The 19450-nt window shown below is 36.0% G+C and overlaps 1 protein-coding gene across 4 annotated transcripts in view; it reads left to right on the top strand.

Moving 5' to 3' along the window:
- Nucleotides 1-19450, top strand: part of CERKL (CERK like autophagy regulator) — a 119974-nt gene that overhangs the window by 89059 nt on the left and 11465 nt on the right. For 2 of the 4 annotated variants that reach the window (XM_004032898.5, XM_055380334.2), the window contains exons 4-6: nt 2274-2337; nt 9678-9820; nt 18724-18798. In XM_004032898.5, coding sequence (XP_004032946.3) covers nt 2274-2337; nt 9678-9820; nt 18724-18798 — 282 coding nt within the window. Of the gene's footprint in view, nt 1-2273; nt 2338-2884; nt 2963-9677; nt 9821-18723; nt 18799-19450 lie in introns of all 4 variants that reach the window. The other 2 variants (XM_004032900.5, XM_055380331.2) reach the window with 2 other exon arrangements.

Genomic DNA, 19450 nt, shown 5'->3' with positions numbered 1-19450 from the left:
AAGTCATTTTCCTCTCTTGGGGTAGATGATGGAACACAAAAAGAACAATATATTTGAGAGGGAATATATTTGAAGGTATACATAATGGATTCTGTTTTGAGCTTACTAACTTTAAAGTACCTACAGGACAGGAGAGAAAATGACATTTCAGTATCATATCCCACACTAGAATTTTATCACCAAACCAAGAAATGTTTCCTTATGTCCAAATCAAATCTCACCTGATTTTATTTCAGGTGATTTTCTCATCACATTGAGTATCAACCTTAAGACTTTCTCGTCTTCCTGAGGAAGTTGCATTTGCACCAAAGAGGGGAGGGGGAAATTCCCAGCAGTAAGAATTGTGTTCAAAGACCTGTAAACTGTGAAGGCTTCACATCTCCTATTTAGAAAGAGCACAGGTTGGCAATCTCATAGGAAAAGGCAAATAGATGAAAGAAGAGTCTGGGTTACATTTTTTGAAATTACATTTATCTAGCAATCCTTTCTTTATGTTTGTTTGTAGGGGGATGATTTGAATCTGGCTGTCACTGATTCCAGGGCCCACAATAGCCCGTCTAAATACGTATTTGGTCCTTTCTACTATATTTAAATAGTAATCCAGATCACTCTTTATCCTTTTGCCTAACATTGTTTTTTATAACCACCTATTACTTCATATTATAATTCATTATTTCATTAGCATATATTGTCTATCTCCAGAATGCAAATTCCTGAGGCCAAAGACTAATTCATTTTGTTCATTTTGCTAATATATTTTATAGATGTAGATAGTCAGGTTCTTTTCATTTTGTTTCTTTGTTCTAGATCTTTGATTTTATTGAACTTTTACAATGTTACTTAAAAAATTGCTATTTTCAGACAGGTTGCATTAGTGATAATCAAATTCCACCCACAGTACCAAAAAAAGACTATTACAAATTAAAAAAATAAAAATAGCATTCAATAATAACACAGTTCTAAAGCTCATTATTGGATTTGAAAAACTTTACCAATGTAAGCTTTGGGATAAAAGTAAGGCTTGGTAAACTGACTCTTAGCATACATATTTTTTCATAATATTCTTATTTTTAATGTGTATATGTAAGATGTTTTATTTTGCATTTTAAGGTTGTAAGTACTTGCTGTAATTATAAATGATCAGCACATATCTTCTTTGATAACCTTTCAACTTTATTAATATTAATATTTCATATGTAGTTTTATGGCTTTCTTCTGATTGGAATTTAATATAGAGAGGTTTTATTCATGTGAGTGTTAATGGCATTTTGAATAAGCTATGGGAGAATTACAATGTAACACTGCTGGATACAGAATGATTCTTTTAGACACCAAGACTAATAATTTTTAACAATATCTAAAAACGTTGTAGGAAAAGCTTGAACCATGCTGGCACCAGGGACAGACAGGCATGAAAGATTAATGTAATCTTGCATATAATGACACACATTCTTACACAAAAAATCCATCTGCAATGTCATGTCAGTCAGCAGAAATCTTTGATGGGTGGATACAGCTGGGCTGTCTCTTCTGGCAGAGCTGCCCTGGAAAATGCTAAATGTGGTTGTGATGCTTGGTGCCATCTGCAGTGTGCCCGTTTATCCTGTCTTTACTGGCACTTACGATACTGCATAGGGCATCAGTGACTGTGGAGACAGCGATACAGAGTGACAGATTCATTTCCTCGGAGGGTCTGAGCTCTGGTGGGCCTGTGTGCCACCCTCCTTCTTGGGTCTGGGTCTCTTATAATTGGTGTTGGCTTTACTTTGTATTTTCACATCCAACTCTTCCTCTTTTTAGTCTAACAGTTCCAGTACACATTCTTCTGGTTTGTAAATCTTACGCTAACCTTTTGACTAATTTATTCATGTAAGGTTGCCAAACCTATTTAACATTGACTGTTCAATGCCAGCTAATATGCCTTATTTCCAAAATACTGCTCCTCCTAAGCCTCTGATTTAAAGGACATGTGTCTTATTTAGGGAATACTAAACAGGCACCAGGATAAATTCTGTAACCACTATGCGTGGGATATTCCCAAATGACTTATGTAATTGAAACAAATATATGACCTTCTCTTACATAGAGCTATAAAACATCAGGCCAGTAACACTTAGTCCTCTTGCCCATGATTAAAATATAAATATTCAAGAATAAATGTTGTTTTATGACTTGACCATATGTTTGTCATATTATTTTGCCAGAACAAGTTAAAAAGTGTGATCATTGTTTAAAACTTTCACTTTGTATATGTGTGTGTGTTTTTTTAATAGTAATGGAATATGAAGGGCACGCTCTGTCACTGCTAAAGGAATGTGAACTCCAGGGATTTGATGGGTAGGTTATATTATTAATCAATATATGTTATATCATTTATGTATTAAATGCCTTCACTAGTTTTAGCTACATATTTGGAACCTAACATTTAAAAATATTTGTAATGTATGTACTTTGGCTCTATCTTGTTCATATCTATGTAATAACAGTTAATGATAATATGACATGGTCATCTATCTCTCAGGATCTGGCATAGGAAAGCAAAAAGAGGAATCTAATTATTAAAATACTGGGAAATGACAGTGTACTACTCTATACTTACTAATGTGCGTACATTTGCATCTATAATTATTGGCTTTTACCATATATCTAGAGAAGCACTAATGGAAGATGTTAAACTGGTCACATGGCATAACTATATGATGATCCTCTTTTGCAAATTAATTGATAGGTTTAATAGCTACCCATTGGTTAATTTGTCTGTGATAGATTGAGGGAAGATATTTTATAAATACAAGTAAATAAATACATTATTTCCAGAAATAATAAGAAATAATTTTAATTATCTCATAATGTAGTGACTACAATTTAGGTATGTTATTCACAGTGGGCATCGGAAACCATTGTTCGCAATACATTGGAGTGTACAGAGATTGTTCACTGGCATTCAAACGTTAGAACCAAGGCAAGTGATATAAATTTCATTGCCATTTTTTAAAATTAGGTGAACCAATTTGCTAAAGTGTTGGATTGATGTGTAAGACTAAAACATATTATATTCCTTTAGGGAAGTTCTTTTTACGTGAGTAGATATTTGAGAATTTAAAAAGTTGACAAGTGTGTGAATTATTTGTGTTACATGGTGATGGGCAGGGGGCAAAGACCCATAAGGTCAGGAAAGGGAGTTAGGTCTGTACTTTCACCAAAGTGAAAGGCATTAACCTTCCCAAAGACTGATTTGAATGTGCTGGGGAGGGAAGTGATGCAATCAAAATGGAGTATTGGCAGGGCTGTTTTTCAGAAATGCTTATTTATTTATTTATTTATTGTTTGGATGAGGAGAAAACAATAGCTGTTGAGAAAGAAAATGTGGTAAGTAAAACATGATTTTTCCAAAAGGAATCTAATTGAGGGAAGTAAATCTAGATAGCAATATTATATAAGCATTGGGAACCAAAAATATGGGGTAGGAGATTACTTCAGAACTTTATACTTAGAGGTAGACAAAAACATTAATAGGCTTCATTTAGAAAATTGTCTTACAAGTATACAATTTAAGAAAAGTCCTTGTGGGAATCATGCATACCAACTACCTATTTGAATATGCTGCATAGTCCCTCACTAGACCTCATGAGTACATGAAGGTAGCTGCATTGCAAATGAGTCCCTGCTTCAAAACTTGATTAGATAAAGAATGAGGATAAAGATATCACAGATATTAAACTTGGTCTTACACAGCAGCATTACAGAATGTTCTGCTGAATGCAGTATCTATCAATATGTTTTACTGGTATTTGTACTGGGCAAAGGGATGAAAAGAACTTCGCAGAATGAAGAAAGACGATTGCTGAAGTGTAGTACAGTAATATTTTTCTCTTTACCTGAACATATTTAATCCTTATTTATTTTTCATGGCAGGTGTTGTTATTTTTCAGTGTAGAGCTAAAAGATATATAGATTTTTCAGTTATTTTATAAACCAAATAGTTTGGCCTAACCATTATATGAATTGAGTTATGTGTTTCTAAACTCTATGGCATGCTGATTTATTTCAGACTTACAATAATTTCAAATTTCTACTGAAAGTCATCTTCCGTGTTCTCAGACTCTTTAAATCAGGGGTCCCCAACTCTGAGACTGCAGACGAATATCAGTCAGTGGCCTTTTAGGAACTGGGAGGCACAGTAGGAGGTGAGTGGCAGGAGAGGGATCATTTCCGCCTGAGCTCCACCTCCTGTCAGGTCAGCAGCAGCATTAGATTCTCACAGGAGTGCGAACCCTATTGTGAACTGGGCACGCGAGGGATATAACTGGTCATGCGAGGGATCTAGGTTGCGTGCTCTTGATGAGAATCTAATGCTTGATGATCTGAGGTGGAACCGTTTCATCCTGAAACTATCCGTCTCCCACCCCACCCTGCAGTCCATGGAAAAATTATCTTCCCACAAAAAAAGGTCCTTGGTGCCGAAAAGGTTGGGGACCACTTTAAATAGCTTATTTATTTTTGTGGGGTCAGTTTTCCCAGTAGAAGCTGATATGGTAGTTGGAGTAATTATCTTAATAAACTGGCAATTTTAAGTCACTGTACTTAGAATTACATAGAGAGATATATGAGGAGAATAATAGAAACATAGTTTCTTCAGGTACTTCAAAGGAACAATTCTCTTGCAAGTAAAATTGTTTGAAAATGGAATATTCTACATTGGTGAGTTTTCTATTCCTGAACCTGTTCTAAAGAGTGGCTAAAGGAAAATTTTGGGGGAAATTTATAGAAAAGCTGCAGAGATGAGAGAAGGTTAACCCCAAAATGCTATGGCATTTTGATGAGAGACAGACTCAAATTTCTTTAAGAACTTTGGCCTAAAGCACCTCCGTCTGACACTAGTGGAACTATTAATAGGGAGTGATTAGGAAATCACCTAACAGTTTGGTTTCTAGATACAGGCTGAAGAAGTTAAGAGCCAAGAAAGATTCTATGTATAGTATTTAGTAAAGCAAAACAATTTGGTAAGTAATGTTTAAGAAATGCTATTTCCTAAGATTTTGGAGTTGTATTTATTTTTTTTAATGAATTACATATGTTTCTATGAGACATCTTGTGACATTTCTAAACCCAACAGAAACAGTGTATCAGCACTTATGACAGCTGGTTCTCCACTGCAGTGTGTCCTAGGAAACACTCTTAAGATCCACTGTTAAACCTTATGAGAGCTTCAGATTCTATATTGCTCCCTATTTTACTGGGCATGAGTAGGAAGTTTTAGGAAGGAAAATAAAAGAATATCAGCTGCATAGACTTGAAGCAGTAATACTTGCATTTATAAGTGTGAGTATAGTTTTAAAAATCTATAGATTTTATGCAATTGTAAATATATGAATTCCTCACTATTAATATTTGTTTCAGAATTTTTTAAAAAATTGTTGAGTTACTTTTCTCTTGTTCATTTCACCATTAATTAGACCCATAATGTTCTAGACATTATTTGGATTATATTGACATTTTATCAGATTGAATATATCTGTATTACTTAGTAAGGTAAAAAGCAAAAACAAAAACAAACACTTTTCCAGAAAGAAAAAAACTGTGAATCAAAACTACAATAATATATTGAACATTTCATAGATGATGGGTTCATAGATAAGTATAAAAACATTCATTAAAAAAATTTTTATCACTCTTTAAAAAAGGATATATTATCACCCAGTGTTTCTTTTCTAGACAGAATAATTCTGTTTGGAGCCATGGCAAGGAGTTTACTTACTTTAAAAACAAGATTTGTCACATGCAAAGGATTAGTTACTCTAAGGTTTATGATTTAGAGTGACACAAGTGTGATTAACTCACTATAAATGATTGAATACTTTGCTTTTTGCCTTTCTTGTATATTTAGACTCTTGTGATATTTTTGTAAGAAGCTGTTGATGAAAAAAAGCCAAACTGTAAAATATTTAAAGAGGTTTATTTTGAGCCAAATATGAGTGATCATGGCCTATGATAACCTCAGGGGGGTCCTGAGAACATGTGCCCACAGTAGTTGGGTTACAACTTGGTTTTATACATTTTGGGGATACAGAAGTTATAGCCAAAGACATAAATCGATAAATGTAGGGTATTCATTGGTTTGGCCCAGAGAGGCGGGATATCATGGAGCTGGTGGGAAGGGGAGCTCACAGATGAATTCAATGATTTTCTGATTGTCAGTTGGTTGATAAGCTTTGCTGAAAGATTAGAAGTCAGCAGAAAGAAATGCTTGAGTTAAGATAAACGGGGTAGTGTAGACTGGATGCAGTGGCTTAGCAGTGGCTCACATCTGTAATCCCAGCTCTTTAGGAGGCCCAAGAGGGGAGATCACCTGAGGTCAGGAGTTTGAGGTCAGCCTGGCCAACATGGCAAAACCCCGTCTCTAGTAAAAATGCAAAAATTAGCCAGGTGTGATGGCGTGTGCCTGTAGTCTCAGCTACTTGGGAGGCTGAAGCAGGAGAATCACTTGAACCCAGGAGGCAGAGGTTGCAATGAGCTGAGATCACACCATTGTTCTCCAGCCTGGGCAACAGAGCGAGACTCTGTCTCAAAATAAAATAAAATAAAATAATTATAAAAATAAAGATAAATGAGGTTGTGGAAGCACAGGTTCTTGTTATGTAGATGAAGCCTCCAGATATCAGGCTTCAGAGAGAATAGATGGTCAGTATCTCTTATCAGACCTTAAAAGGTATCAAACTCTTAGTTAAATCTCTCCTGGATCAGGAAAAGACCTGGAAAGGGAAGGAGATTCTCTATAGAATGCAAATTTCTCCTGCAAATGATAGCTTTGCAGGGCCATTTCAAAATATGTCAACAAAATACATTTTGGGATAAAATACTTTGATTTCCTCTAGGGCCTGCTATTTGTTATTTAATGCTATACCAGAGTCAGGTTGGAGTTGGGGATCTTATTGCTACCAAGTCTGTTTTGTCAGTCTTATGATCTATTTTTTTTTTTTTTTGAGATAAATTCTCACCCTGTCACCCAGGCTGGAGTGCAGTGGTGCAATCTCAGCTCAGTGCAACCTCTGTCTCCCAGGTTCAAGCAATTCTCCTGCCCCAGCCTCCTGAGTAGCTGGGATTACAGGCATGCACCACCATGCTCAGCTAATTTTTTGTATCTTTAATAGAGATGGGGGTTCACCATGTTGGCCAGGATGATCTTGAACTCCTGACCTCGTGATCCACCCTTGGCCTCCCAAAGTGCTGGAATTACATGCATGAGCCACCGCACCTGGCCAATGATTTACATCTTAATGTCAGTGTTGGCCATTTGCGCCTAAACTCCAAAAGACAAGAGGGTATAAGGAGGCATATCCAACCTCCCTTCCTGTTATGACCTGAATAGTTTTTCAGATTTTCTTTGTGACCTTCATGGCCAAAAGGGGAGGATCCATTCAGTTAGTTGGCGACTTAGAGTTTTATTTTTGTTTTACAAAACTTATTTCCTAGGTTGAGTCACTGTACCTGACATGATCTTAATGATTGAATAGTTGTTAACATAAATAAATACATATTTTTTCTAACTCACTTAATTTCACACTGGTTCTACTGGTAAACTGTTTTTCAAAGTAATAAAATTCTCATAAGGCTATTTTTATTAGGTTTCATATATAGAAAAGGTATCTAATATATTGAATAATATTGCAGTTTCTAAGGCCAAAATGTCTTATTTCAAATCCCTGTTCTATTACTTACTAGTGGTACAATCTTGAAAAGTTACTTTATCTTTCTATGTTTTAGTTTCCTAATCTGCAAATTGAAGGTAATATTACCTATTGCATACAGTTATTTCTCCACTTAAATGAGTTAATACATGGAGAGTGCTTAGGAAAATGTCTGATATATATATATAGTGATTATTCACTAAATATTTCTTTATTGTTATAATTGTCATTTGTATTAGTTTCAAAATATTTAACACAGAATGTATTATGACAAAATTTCAGATGTTTCAGAACATGCTCATAGGGAGGCCACCTCTAATAACTCTAGCAATATGTTAACATGCATGACGCTATAATTGTATGCAAGATTCTAGGAGTTAAGTGTTCGCATCCTATGTATGTAAGGGTCAAGTTATTTGGTGCTAAATTAGATTTTTTTGGGTATGACTTCACATAGTCTTTTTGGTCCCACCCATATGTCAGCATTTAGACAGCCATGGATTGAGAGTTACGTTTAAATTCATAGATTAGAAATCTCATGGAGATTTTTGAAATCAGGTAAGTTTCAAGTCAAACCTTGGTTTTTTCATTCATAAAGATGGGACTGTGGCCTATTTTGCAGACTTCTGAGGATTTAATAGAAACTAGTAAACACACTACCTGATATATAGTTTGTCCTCAGTAAACATCATTCCTTTTCTCTGAATAGGTGGTCACATTGCGAACCTCTGGAATCAGTTTAGACATAAGAATAAAACACACCTAATCAAACATGACCTGGGTCATATCTTGAGTCTTCTAACCAGAGTAGACTTGGATTGCCCAGGCTATGTGGAGCTAGCGGGATGAGGACGATGGGGACTAGAGGGAATAGATGGCCGAGAGAAAGATGGTGGGAACTGACTGGAAAGACACTTTCAGCCTTTGGTCAAAACCCTCCAGAGCTTCCTAAACTTAGAGAACCAGTAACTACTGCTGACTGTGGCCCATAGACAGTTTTGTTTGAAATAGTGTTTTTAAATATATTGAATGCTAGTTGCTAGTATTTACAAATTAGGAGACTCAGCCTTAAATCAGAATCTCTGCCTTCTCTAGAAAAACCAGATCTGGGTCCATTAGGCCTCACACGTGATGTGAGTGGGCCACAGCAAAGAAGTGGCTGCGCCTTTAGATTGAGCCTACTCTTCCATTCCTGCTGGGCCCTTGTAGCCCTTGAGTTGTGACACCGGCTTTCACTGAGGCAAAATCCACTTTCCATTGGGTTAACTGGTGACATTTTGATACGTAAGAATATTTTGCTTCTTTTGAACACAAATGATTATGAAATGAATTTCTCGTACTTCTGTGTTATTTTAATGGATTCTGCCCCCATAGTCTACTTGACATAAAGTCTTAAAAAATATACTAGTAGTACTGTCTAGGATCAAAGGCTAATAATATTACATCTAGAAGCACCATATAGCAATAATGTCAAGGAGATGAAATTCAGGTCAGGTTTGTAATTACTACATTCATATGATAATTAGCAGTTTCTTAAAGCTTCATATTTTATATGATTTTTATTGCTCTCTGTCTTTTCAGAGCTTTATTGAGAATTAGCAGGATTTTATGACTTTGGTTGGTGTTAGTTAAATGAATTGCAGATGACAGTATTGTTAACAAGAAATGAGAATGATATGCTTTTGGATGTTAACAGAGCAAAATGCTGGTCAGATGTGAGTTAACATGTTCAAAAGTTTTCATATCTCTTAACACACTTAAAGCTATTTTGTCTATGGGGAATTATCTAGTTATTATATTTGTGAAGTAAACTTACCTGTGTTGTGTTTGTGTCTTACCCGTTGACACATATTAACATGTTTGAAGGTACATGTGAGAAGTTATGCACATAGACTACAAATTAGTAAACTATTTTGAAGTCTAGATTTCATGACTTATTACCAATCATTCTGAAGTTTTGCCTTCTTTGCTTGATTTGTATTTTTCTAGTGTTGTCTGTGTTGGTGGAGATGGATCTGCTAGCGAAGTAGCCCATGCTTTGCTTCTGAGAGCTCAGAAGAATGCTGGGATGGAAACAGACCGAATCCTGACTCCTGTCAGAGCACAGCTTCCACTTGGCTTAATACCAGCAGGCAAGGGAGTGGCTACAGATTCATTAAACTGACCCTTCTCCCTCTTTTCCTTTCTTACTTGCTAACCTAGACAGCACAACACAGAATTAATGAACAGACTTTGAAAGATCCAGACTTCTGGCATCCCCACTAGCAAATGTGAGACTTTTGACAAGTCATTTAATCTCTATGAGCCTTATTTTTCTAATCTATAGAATAGGGATCACAGATATATTATTCACTTTATTACAAGGTTATTGTAGTACTAACATTTGGTTTAGTAAAGGGTTTAATATATAGTTAAACCATCAGTATATGGAATGGTTATTATTCCCCCTTCGCATAAAAAATCTGTTGATTACACAGTACCAGGTAGGAAGTTTCAAAACAGGGCCACTCCAGTCTAGCTGCTTACAATTCCATATGAGGTGAATATGGTAACTTGCATAATTGACATACAACCAGATAACCTTGAGAATGCCAAAATTACTTGTGACTGGAAGGGAGGATAAGGTTTGGAAGGGTGAGATTCTTAAGGGCAAGGCTTTTTAATCTTTCTAGTCACTGCCATTTTTCAGCATCTAGAATAGACTATGCCACAGTGATGCTCAGTGAAGCCTATTAAGTGAATGCATGTAAAGAAGACTTTATATAGTAAATGACACTTGGATTAGGTCTTAAAATGGGTTGCAGCTGGCCTGAAAAGGTGAGAATGAGTTATTTTCTTGGCTGCAAAAGTAATAAAGCAAAGGCAAAACCCAGGAGTGTTTGAGGAATAGTGAAAAGGCCATTCAGTGGAAGATAATGGTATCAAAATAGGCCCAACCATGGAGGCTCCTGCATGCCACAGTAAGGGCTCTGAATTGTATTTGATAAGCAGTAGGGAATAATGGGATGTTTCAGAGCAAGGGGGCAACCTGATTGGAGCTTGTTCCAGGAGGATTCATTTTGCCTCACCGTGTGGAATGATTAGAGGATGGGAGCAGGAGAAAGTAGAGGTCAGAGACACAGAGAACCGTTAGAGCAACACTGTGATCCACAAAAGAGGGAAACATCATTCAAAAGCTGATTGTATTACACAATCACTCATCCCTATTTAACGAATGGTGCTGGGAAAACTGGCTAGCCATATGCAGAAAGCTGAAACAGGATCCCTTCCTTACACCTTACACAAAAATTAATTCAAGATGGATTAAAGACTTAAACATTAGACTTAAAACCATAAAAACCCTAGAAGAAAACCTAGGCAATACCATTCAGGACATAGGCATGGGCAAGGACTTCGTGTCTAAAACACCAAAAGCAATGGCAACAAAAGCCAAAATTGACAAATGGGATCTAATTAAGCTAAAGAGCTTCTGCACTGCAAAAGAAACTACCATCAGAGTGAACAGGCAACCTACAGAAAGGGAGAAAATTTTTGCAACCTACTCATCTAACAAAGGGCTAATATCCAGAATCTACAAAGAACTCAAATGAATTTACAAGAAAAAAACAACCCCATCAACAAGTGGGCGAAGGATATGAACAGACACTTCTCAAAAGAAGACATTTATGCAGCCAAAAGACACATGAAAAAATGCTCATCATCACTAGCCGTCAGAGAAATGCAAATCAAAACCACAATGAGATATCATCTCACCCCAGTTAGAATGGCGATCATTAAAAAGTCAGGAAACAACAGGTGCTGGAGAGGATGTGCTGGAGAGGATGTGGAGAAATAGGAACACTTTTACACTGTTGGTGGGACTGTAAACTAGTTCAATCATTGTGGAAGACAGTGTGGCAATTCCTCAGGGATCTAGAACTAGAAATACCATTTGATCCAGCCACCCCATTACTGGGTATATACCCAAAGGAATATAAATCATGCTGCTATAAAGGCACATACACATGTATGTTTATTATGGCACTACTCACAATAGCAAAGACTTGGAACCAACCTAAATGTCCAACAATGATAGACTGGATTAAGAAAATGTGGCACATATACATCATGGAATACTATGCAGCCATAAAAAAATGAGTTCATGTCCTTTGTAGGGACATGGATGAAGCTGGAAACCATCATTCTCAGCAAACTATCACAAGGACAAAAAACCAAACACCGCATGTTCTCACTCATAGGTGGGAATTGAACAATGAGAACACTTGGACACAGGAAGGGGAACATCACACACTGGGGCCTGTTGTGGGGTGGGGGAAGGTGGGGAAGGATAACATTAGGAGAAATACCTAATGTAAACGATGAGTTAATGGGTGCAGCACACCAACATGGCACATGTATACATATGTAACAAACCTGCACGTTGTGCACATGTACCCTAGAATTTAAAGTATTATATATATATAATATACATATACAGCCTTATGAATATTCATATATATATGTATATATATATATATAAAGGAAAATTAGGCAAAATAGCATTACTTGAGGTACTCAATAGCCTGGCAGAGTAGACATTAAGGGTAAGAGAGACTGGACTTGAATTTCAGTTTGGTACTTGACTTTGGGTGGGTAATTAGCCTTTATTAGTCTTGATTACACATTTAAAAGGTTTAATAAGGCCGGGTGTAGTGGCTTATACCTGTAATCCCAGCACTTTGGGAGGCCGAGGTGGTGGATCACCTGAGGTCAGGAGTTGAAGACCAGCCTGGCCAACATGGTGAAACCCTATCTCTACTAAAAATACAAAAATGAGCTGGGCATGGTGGTGTGCGCCTGTGATCCCAGCTACTGGGGAGGCTGGGGCAGGAGAATAACTTGAACCTGGGAGGCAGAGGTTGCAGTGAGCTGAGATTGTGCCACTGTACTCCAGCCTGGGTGACAGAGCGAGGCTGTCTCAAAAAAAAAAAAAAAAAAAAAAGTTTAATAATGTCCATCCCCATAGGGCTATTACAAGAATCAACTTTTAAAAAGTCACACATTATCACTAAAAAAAGCAAAATATTTTTCCCTATGATTATAGAAAATAATGCACATGGTTGAAAAAAATTCATATTTTGATAACCCTATTCATTTAGTATGGATTTTAGAATACTTAGTATTGTTGATAAGTTGACAGAGCATAAGATATTCAAATGCCCTTTTAGAGTGTAAAGTCTTTCAGAAAGTCAGAATTTAAAAGGAGAGAGATATTCAGATATAATCTGATAATTCTGGAGTGTATAGGAAAACCTAAAATGGTTTCTAAGTAGAAGACACCAAGATGATTTTGACTCAAAGAGAAAAATGATGCATTTTGGGCATCTTTTCATGGCATTTTATTTCTTGACCTTTTTGCTTTACTTTAGTAGTTCTGACTATAATGGTGGAAACTTTCCAACATTTCCTTCCATGCAAAGTGGATGTGCTTAGGACACTTCATTAGTACTTAAATTCCTGAGGCCATACATCAGAAATAGAAAGATGGGTGTCCCTACAGGTATGCCTTTGACATAAATTTGGTGGTTGGCTATAAAAACTGGTGGTTATTCTTATGTTTTAGTATGTAATTCAGATTTTATAAAGGAATAGCATTTAGTTTTATCACTATTATAATTTTGAAGAGTATTTCTGATTTGGGGAGCATTTTATGTATTCTTTGGATATTTGTAGTAATGCCGTTTTAACATGTCTTGTTTAGAAGACACAGTATGCTGCCAAAATTCTGGTCATTGCACAGGAGTTCTAGCATTCTAATTCCATCTAATAGGAGGGGAAAGTCATGTGTGGGGTATATTTAATATGAGGACTGTATGCCTAGTCAGGGCTTTTGATAGAGAATGGGAACTAGAACTAGGCAGGAAGTTTTCAAGCTGAACATGAGGAGACAGTGTGCCTTTGAAGCCATTTGCCTCCTGGAGAGAGACACCCAGAGGGAGAGTGTTTAGTAAATTAATCCACTGAGCCAACAGACTAAGCTGCTGAATTATGGTCAGACTCAAATGGATCAGATGTGGAGAAGCCTGTATTTGAACTGCTGGCCATTAGGAATGGTGTTTGTTGCTATGGGAACTGGTGCTAAGGAACTATACTGAGAGACTCTGATTAAAAGGGGGAGGGGGAATGGAGAAAAAAGCCTGAGAGGACATAAAAATAAAAAAGCAATCCAGTTGTTGTAAAACAAGGCTCAAGCCACATACTGATGGCTGTGAACCATATATTCCTATAGAGTTTGCATAAATAAATTCATGCTTTCCAATTAATTTGAGGAGAATAAAATATTGCCGAGGGACTGTTAATTTCTATGATATTTCAGGCAAAGAACCAAAGTGTAGGTGCCGTTTTCATGAGAATTTTAGATATGCTTGACTAGGAAGTCATTACATCACATTTATCTGTTTGGATGTGGGAGACATTAACAGCCTTATGAATATTCATGGTATCTGGTTAATTAAGTTAATTGTTCTGCAGAAGTGCTTGCACTTCCAAGGACATTTTTTTTTTTTTTTTTTTTTTGCCTCCATAGTTTCTCCCTGGTATTTCATCAGTAATTCCTTACATGAACTGCTACTTCTGTCCTTACTTTTTTGTATTTGGAACATTTTAGCAGCTCTCAGGAGGGAGTGGTAGGCAAAGTTTCCGGTAGTGTTAAGAAAAATAACTTTCAGGCTAATTAAAATGTTTACCTTGAGGTAGAACATTTATAGCTTTTGTGAGAACATTAAAATTACGCCATTGTTATTTATGTGAGCAGCATGTTCTTTTGGCATGTAGACATCTTTTCAAATAGAGTACAGTTTCCTGAAACAAAATGTAATCCATCTTTCAGATTATCCCAACAAAATATAGAACAAGCTATCATTTTGCAATTTTACATATACTTTCTCATAAACTTTCCTTTTTTCTTCAGTGTCAAAAACCACATTTAAAGACTAAGATACAGATTAATGAGTAGTCAATGACTAAAATAATTTTCTGACTTCTAGTCATGTCTGTTATCACTGCCAACTTCTACAGAATTGGAGAAAAGTTGCAAAGCCTGAGAAGACGTAAACAATTTTGAAAGCCATCTCTAGCATTCTAAAAAAATTTTGTACTTGGGCATACTCACCATACTTCAAACTCACAGGGAATAAATGGTCTTTATTTTCTTAAGTCATGATATGTGTCATTCTCTATTGCACATGACATTACATTATGTTTTTTAATAGCCTTTCTAGAGGAATGCTTTTATGGTCTACTCATAATTAACCATGGTAATGGAGGAAATGTGTTTCATGGAGTACTGTAATCCATCGATAATCCTAAATATCTGACTCTAATTATGTGGCCTCCTCCAAAATCTTTACCACAAATCTGATTGGGAAGCACAATGGATTGACTTGTTTCTTCCTTTTCTCCTAATCCATTCCAGATTTATTAGCAATTAGATGGTCAAAGGGCAGGCTGTAGAGGGCCACAAGATCACTGGAAAGACCTGGATAAAGGTCCACTGAGTAACAGGTTTCTACACTACTTGTTCTCAAAACTTAGGGTCCATAGACTCACCTTGTGAACTTGCTAAAACAGAGATACCTGGGTCCTCCCTCCTCCAAACACATTCTGATTCCATGAGTTGGAGGTAGAACCCAGGAATGTACGTTTTTAACAAGCTCCCAGGTAATGATGCTGCTTGGACCATGCATTCCAGAGGAGTTTCTCACCAAGTCACTGTGCATACAAACCACCTGGGGATCTAATAAACTGCAGACTCTGAATCAGTGTGTCTGGAATGGGGCCTGAGAGGCAACATTTTAAAAATAATATTTTTTTTACTTCCATTAATACTGCTATTACTGTTTTAATACCTATTATCCTTATTTTTAAATGGACAAAAATTTTATGTATTTATTGTGTACAATGTGATGTTTTGAAACATGTATACATTGTGAAATGGCTAAATAAAGATAAACATGCATAAAATTGACATAATGATCACATACTGATTTTACATTGAGAACACTTAAAATCTCCCTTAGAAATTTCCAAGTATATAATGCATTGTTACTAACTATTGTTTTAGCCTGTTCTCATGCTGCTATAAGGAAATACCCAAGACTGGGTAATTTATAAAGGAAAGAGGTTTAATTGACTTGCAGTTCAGCATGGCTGGGGAGGCTTCAGGAAACTTACAACCATGGTGGAAGGCAAAGGAGAATCAAGGCACATTCTTCACAAGGTGGCAGGAAGGAGAAATGCTGAGTGAAGTGGGGAAGAGTCCCTTATAAAACCATCCGATCTCATGAGAACTCACTCACTATCACAAGAACAGCATGGGGGAAACCACCCCCATGATTCAATTACTCCTACCTGGTCTCTCCCTTGACATGTGGGGATTATGGGGATTAAAATTCAAGATGAGATTTCGGTAGGGACACAAAGCCTAACCATATCAACTATAGTCACTAGGTTGTATAACAGATCTCTTGAATGTATTCCTTTTAACTGAAATTTTATATCCTGGACCAGTATCTCCCCAATCCTTCCCACCCATTAGCCCCAGTAACCACTATTTTACTCTTTGCTTTTATGAGTTTAAGTTTTTCAGATTCTACATAAAAGTAAGATCATGTGGTATTTGTCTTTCTATGCCTGTCTTATTTCACCTAGCATAATGTCCTCCAGGTTTATCCACGTGTTGTAAATGACAGGACCTCTTTAATGCCAAATAGTATTCCATTGTGTATATAAACAAGCTGATTGTCCCTAATCTGAAGACTTAAAATCCAAAATGCTACAAAATTAGAAATGTTTGAGTGCCAGCATGATGCCACAACTGGAAAATTCCACACCTCATGTGACGGGTAGCAGTCAAAGTGCAGTCAAACCTTTGTTTCATATAGAAAAATATTTTAAATATTATATAAAATTATCTTCAGGCTATGTGTATAAGATGTATAAAACTTTTATGTTTAGACTTGGGTCCCACCCCCCAGATATCTCATTACACCAACAGTGTAAAAGTATTCCCATTTCTCCACAGCCTTGCCAGCATCTATTGTTTCTTGACTTTTTAATAATCGCCATTCTGACTGGTGTGAGTGTGGTTTTGATTTGCATTTCTCTGATGATCAGTGATATTTAGCTTTTTTTTATATGTTTGTTGGCCACATAAATGTCTTCTTTTGAGAAGTGTCTGTTCGTATCCTTTGCCCACTTTTTGATGGAATTTTTTTTTTTCTTATAAATATGTTTAAGTTCCTTGTAGATTCTGGATGTTAGACCTTTGTCAGATGGGTACATTGCAAAAATTTTCTCCCATTCTGTAGGTTGCCTGTTCACTCTGATGATGGTTTATTTTGCTGTGCAGGGATTGTTTTCTTGATTTCTTTTTCAGATAGTTGTAAGTGTACAGAAATGCTACTGATTTTTGTGTGTTGATTTTGTGTCCTGCAACTTAACTGAGTTTGTTTATTAGCTCTGACAATTCATTCATGGAGCCTTTAGGGTTTCCTAAATAAATAAGATCATGCCTACAAACAAAGGCAATTTAGCTTCCGTCTTTATGATTTGCAAGCCTTTTATTTCTTTCTCTTGCCTAATTGCTCTGGCTAGAACTTCTAGTACTGTTTTAATGACAGTGGTGAGAATGGGTATTATTGTCTTCTTGAGGAACAAGACATTGTTTCTCAACTCATGAGAGTAATTTTAATAAGCACTCAAGTATTGTCATTCCTGTTTGACAGTAGGCCGTATTTTGAGTAACAAGGGTCACAGCATAACTTGCCTTTTGGTGAATCAGTTGGAACCAGTTTGCCATTTAGTTAAAATAAACTTTTCTTTGCACTGGTATTACTAGAAGTAATTGTGCTTATTTATAATTAATAATAATTAAATATGCTTATTCTTAGTTACCTAAAAAATTATGATATTAATGACCTCTTGGTTGATAATGGCTAAGCTGCCTCAGCTTCTCCAATTTAGCAACCCAAGTACATATCAGTTCAAAGTAACACAAATTGAAGCAATTATGTATGATCACATAGGAATGCTTCTGATTAACAAAATCCAGAGGACTGGTCTTTGCTTTCATAACCGGAACACACCACATCCATGGTTTCACAGCTCTTGGCTATTATTGGACTTACTTATTATATTCTTTAATTCAAGAAAAATTGTAGCTTCATTCATTCTGTTCTTAATAATTTTAAATTCTCTTTAGCCTCCTGGGAATGGGAAGGGCTAGCTGGTATAGTCCCCTGTATCTCAGATTTCAGTTACACATAAACATTAAAGGGGCCTGACTTAGGGCGCTCTTTGCCTCTGTGGACTGGTGGGGAAAATCCAGGTGTGTCTTAAGTTCTAATAATCATGAAAATCAGAAATCATAATGTTTCAAATACAAATCTTCATACATGGGAAATACAATTGAATTAAACATTTTCTTCAGTGTAGGAGACATTTGTCAGATAACAGAGGGGATTCCCATTTGGCTAAGAGCTTACCTCTAAGATTCATTAAATGTGTTTAGAGCATATTTTTTGTAGTTTGTAGTTATTTTATTTTTCTGAGTTATTACTTGGATTATTTTCTCTTTTATTTATGTATGCATTTGTCTCTGCTCCCCAGAGGCACCCTTTTGCTGTTGATCCTCATTTTGGCATTGAAGCTAAAAACCCATTCATTAAGGTTGGGATGGAGTGGGCTTTGATATAGCTAGCATTTGGGAGGTAGAAAATAGGCATTCGTGATCAAAAAAGCTGTAAGCGGTTACTATAAACTATTTTTAAATTTCTAAGTATTTTAAATACTCAACAAATGTGTAGACATTTGATGTGCATCTGTACTGTGAATAAGAACTTAAACTTCTAATATTCACATTAACTTTCCTGATTTTATAAATTCTCGTTTATTTTTCATCTGAACATTGCAGAATGACATCTATATAAAGTAAAAGCAAATGTTAATTTGAACACATTCTACCCTAATAGTGCATGTTTTAAAATTGCTTTGGCAGGATCTACCAATGTATTGGCACATTCTCTTCATGGAGTTCCTCATGTGATAACTGCAACATTGCACATTATAATGGGTAAGAATTCTTCCAAAGCAGTTCATATTTTATAAGGAAATGTTGATTTATATAAGGAAGGCCATCTTATTTCCATCAGACTTTAAGAAAAGGCAGGTTCTTTGTCTCTTAGAGTAGAGAAATGTTTGACTGAAAAACCAAAAAGCAATGCTTTACTATGTGGATTGCCTGTCTTTTCAAAATACTTGCTTTGTAAAGAGCAGTAAATGAAGTTTTATTGTAATCTCTGTAGAAAAAAAATATTGTAGTGTGCTCAAAATAATAATTTTATAACCAGATGAAGAACATTAATGAATACTCCTCAAGTATATCCAACACTGATGTAGGACTGTACCAAGACTCTAGGACTAGGATTATGTTATTAATGAAAAAACATAACCAGAAAAAAATTTCAGCCAGTAGATGTCTATAGATATTTTATTATCCCAATTGGTAAAAAGCATATAAGCTCAGGTATATGTAACACCAAACTACTGTTAAATCTGTGTTTACCTTGCCTATCTACTTTAACTTCGTTTCTTTGACCATGTTTTATAGGAAATAGCAATAAGCTGAAAAATTTAGTACTCTGTGTTTCTTCACTAGTACCTGAACAAGTTAAAAATGGTAATTATTGTAGTCATAGGTAAAGGAAACTGAAGAGAAAGTGAGG

This window comes from Gorilla gorilla, chromosome 11 (genome assembly GCF_029281585.2).
Source record: "Gorilla gorilla gorilla isolate KB3781 chromosome 11, NHGRI_mGorGor1-v2.1_pri, whole genome shotgun sequence".
In the NCBI taxonomy this organism is placed as follows: domain Eukaryota; kingdom Metazoa; phylum Chordata; class Mammalia; order Primates; family Hominidae; genus Gorilla; species Gorilla gorilla.
This window is presented reverse-complemented; position numbering and strand designations above follow the sequence as displayed.